The sequence below is a fragment of the Alligator mississippiensis genome, chromosome 6 (genome assembly GCF_030867095.1).
Source record: "Alligator mississippiensis isolate rAllMis1 chromosome 6, rAllMis1, whole genome shotgun sequence".
Classification (NCBI taxonomy): Eukaryota; Metazoa; Chordata; order Crocodylia; family Alligatoridae; genus Alligator; species Alligator mississippiensis.
In genome coordinates this window covers 90,326,021-90,339,120 of record NC_081829.1, presented here as the reverse complement: position 1 = coordinate 90,339,120, position 13,100 = coordinate 90,326,021, and the positions used below count along the sequence as shown (strand labels likewise).

The 13,100-nt window shown below is 40.6% G+C and overlaps 1 protein-coding gene across 1 annotated transcript in view; it reads left to right on the top strand.

Moving 5' to 3' along the window:
* The window catches only part of ATRNL1 (attractin like 1), a 1,033,288-nt gene extending 1,020,653 nt beyond the window's left edge, over nt 1–12,635 (top strand). Inside the window, exon 29 of the mRNA XM_019485923.2 lies at nt 7,887–12,635. Coding sequence (XP_019341468.1) covers nt 7,887–8,011 — 125 coding nt within the window. The 3' untranslated portion in view covers nt 8,012–12,635. The remainder of the gene's footprint in view (nt 1–7,886) is intronic.
* Nucleotides 12,636–13,100: the final 465 nt, after the last annotated feature.

The following is a 13,100-nucleotide window of genomic DNA, read 5'->3' as shown; positions in this document are numbered from 1 at the left end:
TAATCCATTTTGTGTACTTGCTAAGCCTCACTGTTAAAAACAGAGCTACACATAAGCGAAAATCAAAATGTCACAGATTTTATCCTCGAATTTAGTAACACCAGATATTGTTGATGTTATAAAGGTGCCTCAAGGACATCTTATAATTTCATTTATCAAAGTCCAATATTAGGAATTGCTAGCTAATGCCAGAAAATATATATGCGTGAGAAAAATTACTTAATTAATCTTGGCCCTTACATATCGTGAAACACAGAAATGCTAAGTACAGTTATCATCTTTATAGATAAACGGCGCTTTCTATTTTCAAAGAACTGTAACACATTAACTAATTAATTCTTGCAATATCCTTGTGAGGTAGAAAAAGATACCGTTAGTTTTGCATTAGCACAGGATTTATAGGATACTGGCAATCTGAACCACTTGTTTTCTTTCTGACAGTGTACCTTATATAAGTTGAGCAGGTTTTAGGGCCATGTGCAAGTGAAAAGCTATTATTTTTCTCTATTTTCTACTGGCTAAGTGTATCGCAATGAAATAACGCACAAAAAATCTTTCTTAAAATTGGACTTTGTAATAGATAAAATTAGTCTGATCTTGATTCAGTTTAAAAAGGTACACACTAAAAAATTTTGACACTATTTTAAAGATTAGCCATGAGTTTTTGAGACAGTTGTACGAGCAGAACTATTTGTGTTCACAGTTGGCATGTCTACACAAGACACAAAATGCACAGTAGCCTAATAATACTGCGCAGTAACATGTCACGGTAGAAACAGTGCTGATATGCTACCGTATGCTCAGGATTATTAGACAACTGAATAGTAGTGTCATTAAAAGGCACATGCCAGTGCTACTGCGCTGTAATGCCAGTTACTGCACATTGATTTAGTACTTGGCTATACAAGTATTAAACTTAATGCACCATAAGTACAGCACATTGATGAACATGTAGACATGACCAGTACATATTTTATTATTGCTATGTTGGTTCTTATGGTTGTGAAAATGGAAATCAACTATTTCAGACCCAGTTTGCAAACAGGTTTTTGTGAACTATTTGGTGCTAATGTTTTACATGGGCTATTACTGTTATGCTTCACCACTTGTCAATATGTCTCAATAAATGCATGGTTTTTGTGTGTTTTGTCACTCTTAATCCATTCTAAGCTCTCAACGCTATAAGCAGTATCAGGAAGGTGTGCATTGTACATATATATTTCACAGGGTTCTGCCATTTGTTATTATTTTAGAGCTATAATTTTTTTAATATAAAAAATACCTTGGTATGTAAAGTGAAATCTATCTAGTATGTTTTCAGCAACACCAGAAGCAGTATAGCCGCTGCACTAAGCAGTGATTGACGCCAGAAGCAGTGATAGCCACCTGGCTATTCTAGTTCTGCTTTGGGATCCAGTGTGTCACTACCTTGCGTTATATAGGCATACCCTGTGAACAGGTGATGTTTCTGCATTAGCATTGTTCTTTTCCATCTCTAATTTCTCTGATTTTAGGGTTTCAGTGGTAGGACCTCTGAGATACAAAATTAAAATAGCTCACATGTAATCCTTCATTCAGACAATATGATGCCACCAGCCAAAATACTTGGATACATTTATAAACAAAGTAGATATGTTTTTCCAAAATTTCTATCTGTTCTGCTAAAATTGTACTTCATGCTTTTCCCAATTCTGGGGCCTTTTCTCTGAGTTAAAGCTGCTTCCACTAAGTTTCCTGATCAAGGTCTTTTATACCATATTTACTCAAATTTAAGATGAACCTGATTATAAGACGCCCCCCAATAATTAGATTCCATATATGAAAAATTTATCAATTTTATATACTTTTCCAGGTATAGAAGGTAATTTTTGGAGGTTGGCCTTGAATTTGTCCCCCTGGGCCAGTCAGCCCTAAGGGAAGGAAAACCTAAGCCCACAGGCCTCTGGGTCCCAACACACTGCTACAGCAGGGAAGATAAATCTGGAGGATCGGTGGCCTTCTGCCCTCACAACTTCTTCCCCCTGTAACTCCTTCCTCTGCCTCCCTTATGGCCCCCCTTCCAGTTAGACTCTGCTCTCCCCGAGCACATGGGAGTGAGGGGCAAGTTTGAAAACACTGACATCGAAACAAGCATGCATATAATTATTTAGTTCATCCAAACTTTATGCATATTACCTTTTTTTAAATTGCTGCAAGTTTTAGCACAGGTTCTCCATAAACACTCAGCAGCACTTTTATAACTATTATATATGGTACAGATTATGCATGATAGCAGTCCAAAGCCAAAAGGCTTATGATTAACTACATAGTTCAGTGGACTACACCCCAGCAGAATCAACAGCATTTCAAGCCATGGTATACCCATAGCTCAACACAGCTCTGTATGTGTATGGATACCCCAACAAGGATCCATGTGCTAATTAGCCCCCACTCATGACTGGAACTGGCTGTTGTCGTCATGAGTCCTGGGATCTTCCAAAAATGCATATGCAGATGAGGCACAGGGCAGTCTGTCAGATGAAAATGCTTTCCCTCCTGAAAAGCCACACATATCCTTTGATGGTGCTGTGACATGGCAAGTATAGGCTGACAGTATAATAAGCTTGCCCAGTACCCAGCCATGGGTCTACAAGTCCACAACAGCGAAGCAGGTGGAAGATCTTAGAATCTCAATGACTGCGAAGGTGAATGAAGGCTGCAGTGGAACAAGAGCACCAATTTTCTTGGCCTCCTTGTCATTGGTTAAGGTCTTGTTCTGTCAAGAACATGTGGAAACTGATGTGCAGCAGCTTCTCCATGATAAAAAAAAAATCATGCACAGGTATCTTCAATGAAAACAAGCACATTTTTCAAGCCCTTTGGCAACCAGCTAGTGATTGTGCCTGATTGCTAGGTCTGCAAGCTCCTAGTTGTGACTTGGCATGAAGATGGCAGTTACAAGAAGGTCTTCTAGCACTTGGATGAGAAAGGAGAGTGATTCACCAACTCTTCAGGATCCACTCTGCTCACCTCACATGGGGAGGGGCTAGAAAAGATGCCCTAAATATAGCCTGTTTACCACCTTCCTGACTGCATAACCACATCCTGTGGGATCACCTTTACTGCAGTCAAAATTAACAAAGACAGGCAATCAATTTTTGGACCTAGAACATCAATAACCTTATGCACAATCCTAATTGTGAACTCCAAGAACGCGACTCTGCAATCACGGCTCAAGAACTCATGCGACACAGCTGATGTCAGTGCACCGAGTGACACCTGGCAAGTGGGAGATGGGCAACTCAAAAAACATAGAGGCAGCTATACCTTCTTCTGTAAACAGGAAGGGGAACACCAGCTTCATGGAGTTGGTTTTGCCATCAAGAATGAACTCATAAACCAATTCAACAAGTTTCCTGTCAAAATTAGTGAGCACCTCATGACTCTCCCTCTTAAGCTAGCAGGGAGCCAGTATGCCACTGTCATTGGCACATCTGCCCCAACTCTTGATGTTTCCAATTAAACCAAGGAGGAAATCTATACCAGCCTTGACCAGGTCCTTTATGATGTTTCAGAGGGAAACAGACATTCTTTTCAGTGATTTCAATGCCAAAGTCGGAAGGGACTTGAACCTGTGGAACAGAAATGTTGGCAAGGAAGGAATAGCAAAGGCCAACACCAATGGCATCCTCCTCTTGACCAAATAAACAGAACATGGACTCACCATCACCCTTTTCCACCAGAAAAACAGGTGCATCATGCCAACACCTGCAATCTAAGCATTGGCACCCGAATGATTAAATCATTGTTCATGGCCAGGACTGCAAAGATGTCTGCATCACCCAAGCTGTGCTAGGAGCTGAAAATTGCTGGACCAATCACCAATTCACCCGCTTGGTTTCATCACTCAAACTGGCTCCCAAATGACAACTGCAGCCCAAGCACAAGGATCCAATCAGCTGAGACCTCTTCCACCACTGTCTTAATGAAAAACTGGTGAATTCCAATCAACAAAAATGAGATAATGTTGGGAGTGCTTGGGACACCTTCAGGTCCACTGTCATCAGGGCCTGTGAAGCTTGGATTCTCTATCAGGAAACATCAAGATTGATTCAGTGATAATCACTAGGATATCCAAGAGTTGGTTGACCACAAGTGCAAGGCGTTTTGTGTTTGGCAGAACAACATCGACTCCAAGCAAAAGAAATTGAATCTCCAACAAGCTAAGGAAGAGGTCCAAAAAAGGACCTGAGATATGAAGAATAGGTGGTGGGAAGACAAAGTGAAGGAAATCCAACATCTCGGTGACATCCACAACATGCATTATTTTTTTCAATGCCACCAAAGCCATCTATGGTCTGACTACTCAGGGACCAACCCCCTTGAGACCTAAGGATGGAAAAGACCTGATCGATGTGCATTGGAAGGAGCATTTTGAAGGCTTTCTCAATCAAGACTTTGTTGTTCATGAGAGTGTTCTCAACTGCATCTGAAAACATCCAGTCAGAGATGATCTCAGAATCCCTCCAACCCTTGACAAGGTGAGGAATGTCATCAAGCAAATGAAAAACAAGGCATCTGTAGCTGATGGAATTCTTGCTGAAAACTTCAAGCAGGGAAGAAAGGAGTTCACATCACAGCTGCATGCCCTCATTTTAGGATTTGGAATGATGAGGAAATCCCAGATGACCTTAGGGATATCATGATTGTGACAATCTTCAAGAAGGGAGACAAGTGTAACTGTGGAAATTACAGAGGGATCACCTTGCTGTCCACCACAAGTATCATCGTGAGAACCCTCCTGAGCTATCTCCTTCCACTTGCTGAAAAGCTCCTCCTAGAATCTCAGTGTGGGTTTAAGGCATCAAGAGGTACAACTGACATGATCACCAACTGCAGGAAAAATGCCAGAAACAATATAAACCCCACTACATGGCCTTCTTAGGCCTCACAAAAGCCTTCAATTCCTTCAGCTGAGAAGCACTGTGGAGGATCCTTCTGAAGTACATATGCCTATTGAAATTCATCACCTTTCTTTGCCTGCGCCATGACAATATGCGAGTGATGGTTCTCAGTAATGTGTTTATCACAGATCCCTTCAAGGTTATGTTGAGAGTTAAGCAAAGCTACATCATCACTTCAACACCCTTATTGGTGGTCCTTACCATGATGCTACATATGATAGGGGTATGTGAAACGGGCTGTATTCAACTCGGATTCGGCCTAAATCAGGGACAGTGATTTGATTAGTTGATTCAGATCACTGTCCCCTATTCGATTCAGCCGAATCCGAATCTGAAGATTCAATGCTGATTCGAAGAATCAGAGATTCTTTCATAGACAAAGTTTTAAATGTTTTTTCTACATACCTCGAGGTACCAGGTGGAGCTCGTGAGCGCTATGATGGTGGAGTGGATGGAGCATCCCACAGGAGCACAGGAGCCCCCCCCCGCATACTCGGTGGTGAACCCAGAAGTGGATCAGAAGTACTTTCAGTCCACTTCCAGGTCCACCGGGGAGCATGCTGGGTCCCCCCACATGCCTCCCTGGCTCAGTGATTGGTCATGGGGGGGGGATCCTGGGTGCCCTCCCAGACCCAGGAGGCACCAGTTGCTGAGGTGGGGGGGCATGGCTGGGGTGCCCGGTGCACTCCCTGGTGAACCTAGAAGTGGATGAGTGCTCCTCGTCCACTTCCGGGTCTGCTTCTGAGCGCGCTGGGAAACCCCCTGCACTCCTGTGGGATGCTCCATGCACCCCATCATCTTAATATTCATGAGCCCCCTGGCACCTTGAGGTATGTAGAAAAATGTAAAGCTGTGTCTATGTCCAAATCGCTGAATCTTTCCAAATCGCTCTGAATCAATTCAGAGGGTTCTGATTCGATTTGGAGAGACTAAAGGGTCTCCTGATTCAATTCAGATTCAGAGATATAGCCACTGAATCAGGCTGAATCTCCGCCAAATCAAATCAGCTACTGAAGCTTCACACAGCCCTAGCATATGACCACTGCCAGCTTCCAGTCAGAGTGGACTAATGAATGGATGGTAAACTGTTTAATCTCAACTGACTCCAAACCAAAAGCAAGACCACAACCTCAGTCATCGAGCTCCAGTATATTGATGATGCTGTAGTCTGTGCTCACTTGAAAACATACCTTCAGGCAATCATCAAATCTTTACTGAGGCATGCAAAAAATGGGACTGATGCTTAACATTAGGAAGACTTAGATCTTCCATCAACAAGCTCTTAATGAGCAATCCCCATCTCTAGTAATTCAGATTCATGGTGATACTCTGGAGAACATTGAGTATTTCCCACACCTCAGGAGACATCTCTTGCAGAAAGCTGACACAGATGAAGAAATCCAACATTGCCTCAAATGTGCAAGTACAGCCTTCAGACGCCTGAGGAAATGGGTGTTCAAAGATCATAACATCGGATCCAAAACCAGGCTCATGGTGTATCAAGTAATTGTGATCCCCACCTTACTGTACATAGCTGAGACTGGATAACACCTTAAGCAGCTTCTCGCAAGCAAACACCATGAGCATCAAGGCAACAATCATCCAACATCAGCTTTTCTGGGCCAGTTATGTCATCCAGGTGTCCAACTCCAGACTCCAAAAGCATTTTTTTTTCTGCCAGCTCAGTCAAAGCATGTGGCTCAAGAGGAGGGCAGAGAAAGCACTTCAAGGGTATCCTCAAAGCTAACTTGAAAAAATTCAATATTGACATCAACTCATGGGAGACTGTCGTCCAGAACCACCTGCTACGGCAAAGAGCTCAGTACTTTGAAACATTATGACAGCAACAGGAGATGGAAAAGTGGGAGCAGCAGAAACAATGTGTTGCAGACTGAATCAAAACTCCAGAACCACCCCCCCCCCCCACCCCGCATGGAAACACATGGCAGAGTTGCAACAAAGTCTGTCAATCCCAGATCAGCCTTGTCAGCCATCTTCAGGCCCACAAATAAGATATAGTGATGGAAGACAATCATCCTTGACTGCTAAGGACTCCTGAAGAAGAATTGCTTTCCATTACTGAACACTTGCTACTTTTGGCAGCAATTTCATGATAGTCAATGTATTTAATGAGGTTTCTTTGTATGCAAATGTAAAATGATGGCTATTTTCCTGGGGGGGGCATCTTATATTTGAGTAAATGCAGTAAAATATTATAAAACAGTGTTTTATTTCTTCATACTACTGCATTACCACGTCTGATATCCTGTTAATATATTCATATAATTCTGTTTGTGTTTTAAATTGAGATGTACTCCAGTAGGAAATTTATGGACATATTTGTAGCTCCTTATAGTATGTTGCTTCTATACACAAGAAAAGTAGACAATTTCCAAAAGGATAACTCAAGGCAGAATTTGACATCATGGCTTTACCTGATTTTCACCAGGCTCCCGCTATTGGAAAAAATGACCACCTCACTCTTTGTTGCTGTGTATAGTACAGTAACCAGTAGCCAGTCTGATACAAACACAGATATGAGCTTGATTGATGCACTTTGGAAATGCACAGTGAGAGATGCAAAGAGGTTCATGGCTCCATAAACAATCCAGACAAAAGTTGGAAAAAGAAACAGACACAGGGAGGCAAAGTGGTTCACGGTAGTTCAGCAAGAGTCAGGATGGAACCAAACTCTCCTGATTCCCAGTCTGGTGGCCTCTGTCTGGCCACCTCATCTCTCCTTCTCTTTAGTTTCCAATTACGAGAAAAATATTTTATAAAATGACCAAATGTTTGCTAGCCTCCCATCTAACTTAAAAATACAGATAATTATTTGTTGGAAAAGTATAAAAGACTGGACATATAAGGATCCACTACAGCGCTATAGAAGTCTTCTCACAATCGAGCATTAAATTCTCTTTTTTTTCTTTATTTATCTTCCAGGTCTTGCAATTGCAAGTGCCCTGATAGACATTTCACAACAGAAGCCTGCAGACTGTAAAGATAAGAGTTCAGGAGTCAGAAATCGAAAACATCACCTCTCAACACGTCAAGGAACTTGTGTCTGAGATCTAGAAACTGCACTTGTATATTCTGTAATGTTTTCTTTTTAAATGGCTTCCATTGAAAGCTATACTACAGCCTCAGTTTTTATGGAGGCAAATCTATGGATAATGGTGATAGGTAAATATGTGCTCTGTTATATTCACACTTGCAATCTACTGTGCCCCAAAGCAGAACAACCTTATGACGAATATGAGTATACTGATCAGCTTTAGATGAAGCAACAGATTCTGATATCATCAAAATATAAAATAAATGCAACAGCTTTCTTAATCCTGAGCAAATCAGAGGGGGGGAAAGTCTTGACTACAGCTAGGAGAGACTATGTTATTTTGTAATGAAGAAAGAAATTGTATAATTGAAAATTAAGCTTAACCCTGGGACGCTGAAGGACATTTTTATAGCTTAACACCATGTTAAGAATTGTACAGATTTTTCTTCTTTCGATCAGCAGTAAGATATTCTTTCAGAAAGGACTAACTGAAAAGGCTGAATTGAATTTAGGTGTTATTTTATCATTTTCCAAATGTGAAGGACGATTTTGAATGAACAGTTATTGCAAAAATTAAAGTGCATATATTTCAGTGATCATACCATATGAAAAAACTTGAGTTGAACATATCATAGTTTTTTACTTTCCTAAAGGCCCTGAAGTCGAGTCTGGGCTACAATCGAATGATGTGTGGACAGTACTATTCCACTTCATGAGATTTATTAGACGTCTGAATGAGAGCTATATTCTAAGCGTTGGTCTTCCTTGCCAACTGACTAACTCGTTACTAGAACTGACTGAAAATTGAAAAGCCTGTTTTGCAATCAAGTTCTTTGTTTTTCCAAAAGCTATCTCCAGGATTGCAAACTGAGGGAGAGTTTCACTTGCTGTTGCTGTACAGTAGTCTACCTACTCCTGTTTCCTATTGTAACATCCTAAAACGACTATAAATGGTTTCCTTTCACCTCCTAGCAGAACTGCACCCCAACCAGCTCATTGACCCTTCTCTAATAAATTGTGGACTTCTCTTCTAACTGTAGAGTTTCACATGCTCTACAATTTCGTCCTATTTAGAGTATTTTCTTGAACACCAAAAAACCCCCCCAAACAAACCCAAAAAACAAACCAGCACAAAACCAGCTTGGTTCCAAGAGTGGTTTTCAGATAATTCATTTAGTATGAGACCTGACCAAATCAGCATTCAGCAGCAAAAAAAAAACCTAACAGGAGAGCATCCTCTGACTGTCTGTTAGTCTAACAAGCTCTGAGGGGCTTGTTACCTCAGTAAGCACTCCAGCAAACAGCCTCTTACAGCCCTCTTCGCTGTCTTTTCATTTAGCCATAATGCTGAAACGTAGCAAAATCAAGAGAGACTAATAAGGGAGAGGTAGCAGATGGGTCCTATTCTCATTTATGCATTAAATGTCAATGGCAGTTGGTACAAACTCAAGAGTTTTGGTAGGTCTTACTTAGAAGTGCAGTTTATGAACTCCAAGTTTGCCAAGGTGCTAATGTAGGGGAGAGCCGGAGAGGTATAAATGCCTCTAGTATATCATAGAGTTTTGGTAAATATGAAAGATATTTAAAGATAATTGATGTTTTACTACTATATCTGTATTTTTCATTTTCTTTTTCTTTTGGGAAGGTGATGACATTTTAATGTTTACAATTGATTACATAGTTACTTGCATGCCATGATGGTGCAGTAGCAGTAATAAAGCCCTGTTGTGAGTTGATTGTGTTTATTTTGTATTGCCATTCATACCTAGAACTACTCTATTTAATTTGGATGAGGACTGAATGTAAAAAATACATATAAAAAGGAATGGTTGTACAGTATGTAGTTACATCTTATACAGGATTATTAGGTTGCATCTAACCATGACTGCTATATCGTTTTTATAAATTATGCATTTATGAATTATGGTATAATTATTCATTATGCTGGCATGATTGTTTCAATCTTTTCATATCTTAAAATAAGATTATTATTCTAATATAATGCCATCACCAAATTATCCTTTTATTGGCCGTTCTGACCTCATGCCCTGATTTCTGAAAACCTAAGAAATCCATTTCTAAAGCTTCTGTTGAGATTATTCAATCCATCCTATGAAATGCAAAAAACCCTTTTTATTTTTAAAATAACCCCTTGTATCAGTTTTAATGTTGATCTGCTCAAGGTAAAGCGAGCCAGTAGAACTGGTGTGTATGGTGACTAAGCCATTACAAACAGGATAAAAAGAAATAAGCCAATTTACTGGAAAATTTTGCAAATTCTATACTCTCATTCTAAATATTACATATGAGAAATATACACTGTATGTTTTATGTATACGTGTTTCCGAGACCCACTGTACACAGGACATGTATTCTGCAGAATGGTTACTCTGACTGGAATCTGTTGGACTTTGAGATGACTTGAAAAGCAAATGTAAGTTTTAAAAGTGTTTATTGTTTATTTATTTCAGCACTTGAGATGGGCAGATATCAATCAGATATTTTTTAAGGGGCGACTTAAAACAATGTCATTTTTATTGTTCAAGTAAAGTATCCGTGTCCTGGGACCATTCAACATTTTCATTCAGTTTTGGAGTACATTTTCTAACACTTCTTGCTCTTTCTTCTCTCAGACTCCTTGGGCACATCTGCATGTGCGCTTAACTGCAGAGTAGACTAATTAGCTCCGCAGTAAAGCATTGCTGCCTACATGTGTGCTCATATTAGGGTGCAGTAAACTAACTCCACTGTCCGGGACAAGTACTATCCTACAGTGGTGTCGTTACGTGCACTAAAATGCTTGTGTAGGCAGCGACCGGAGCTGGCTAGGGCATGAGGGTGCTATGGTGTGGGGCTAGTACCCCACACTTTAGTAGCCTCATGCCCCAGCCAGCCCCTCTGCAGCACGATAAGTCATGCCAGAGCAGCTCCTGGGTGGCAGGCTGACCCCACGGGTTCCCTGCCAGCCAGGACTATTCTGCCCCAACTCAACCTGCTGCTGTCCTGTGGTGCTTGTGTAAATGCTGTGCTCAGGAACAATAAACTCTAGACTGCACCAGAATGTATTGCCATGTGCTAATTGCATGTGTAGATGCACCTATTGGCCATATCCATTAATGCATGGACATTTGCTTTCCTGGGGACATCTAGCGGCAGAGCAAGGTGCATTGCTGCTAGTTGTCCCTGAGGAACGCTTGTGCCACGCACAGTCTGGTGCACAGCAAGTTAACCCGGGTGGTGTAGGGGAGGCTGGGGCCAGCACTGGTCTGGGCCCAACAGCCTTACCTGGGATCCTGGGGGCTTCCCGGGGCTGCAGCAGCGGTGATCCTGCTGCATGGAGCCTGACCGGCAGCAGAGTGCAGCTCTGGCTTTGGGCTATGCACGCTGCCGCCGCATGCAGCACTCCACTCCTTTTTTTATAGGTTTCCACTTTTTTTTTCTGCTCTCACAGTGCAGAAGACAACTGAATATATGATATGTGGCATCGCAGACGTGTGTTAAGCGCCACGTATTGCATGGCCATGCTCGTCTGGCCATGGACATTGGGTCCAAATTACTAAAAAAAATTAAAATAAAAAGACAACATTCTCTTCTGAAACTTCAGTTTCTGACTAACCATGAATAGTCTGTATTTTACATGTACAAAAATACTGTGGTGTCTCAAATACCATTTTATGCCAATTGTTGGCAAATACTGATCTCTTCCTTAATGATGGCCAGTGTACACCAGTGACGGTTTTTTTCCTGGGCTTTTTGATGAAGCCAGTATTGTTCACTGCTCTGCTCCCACAACACACTTTGAACTCTTGATAAGATTCAGAAAATGTTGAATGAACCTTTTTAATCAAAATTGTCATTTTATGTTGCACTAAAAATATCAAGCTAGCCCTTCATTTATACAGTGGCTCATGAATGAAACTCTGACCATCAGGACTCCATATTTTTTCTCTAAACCAATCATTAATACTCCTGAGGGAAAAATTACAGCCATGACTCACTGTTAAAGATCAATATAACAGACGTTGCAGACAATAGCATGTTTTCTTCTCTGTTTCCCTCTATTTATATTTTTCCATTCTTTCATTAAGTTACTTAAATATAACATGTAAATAAGTAACACATTAGCATATGAGGTCTGTTAATTGTAGTTCCTTGTAAATTAATGAATTGCTAGTGTACTTACAAAAAATGAGTGTTTGTCTGTACATTGCTTCAATGAATATGATACCTAACCAATATCATAAGGCAATTTAAAGATGCTTCCTAAGAGAAACGCATGTCTTTAACTGGGAAAGTTCAGATTCACCTCTGATTGCAAATTTTCCCAGCTGCCCTTTCTCCAGGTAGCAGGGTAGTGTTCAGGATGTTCAACGTTTTGACCTTGATATAGACCCTGTTACACATAAAACCAGCAGCAATGATATCTTTCCAAAACAATTTAAAATGTAAGACTGGAATCCTGATGGTAAGAATTTTAGTTTGTGTCCATGTTAACAGTTGTTCAGGCTTTACCCCTAGCAGATTTGATGGTATTCATCTAAATTGCAAAATCATTATGTACCTAATTTCATTACCACTTTTATGAAAACCACCCAAAGGATTTCCCGACAATAAAGGTAAAGTCTCTGTTAAAGGTATTATACTCTCTTTTTTCTTTTCATATGAGCCATCCTATCAAGATTACATGACACTGATGTAAAAAAAAATGAACTTTCACTCTTCAGCCTCTAGGATGTAGTATTTTTCTGATGGGATAGACTGATTCTTCCTTCAGTTGCTATCTATAAGAAAAGACCTGAACCTAGAGTTATTTGGACACTTCTTACAAGTACATATCGCCTTTAGAAACACAAAGAGTAATACAAGGAAGTCTCTCCAACTTATTATTATTAGATTTTGCTTGCTTTGTTTTTCATCCACCTGATTCTGCTGCCTTTGGTTGCACTGATTAAAAGGTATTCAGCTGAGTAGTCTGTGTGAAACCCTGCTTCCATTCAGGTCAATAGAGAAACTACCGTTGACTGCCATGGGGCCAGATTTTCACACATTATCCTCAACTAGACTACTTTTTTGTATAACTAGTATGTACCAGTAACAAGAAT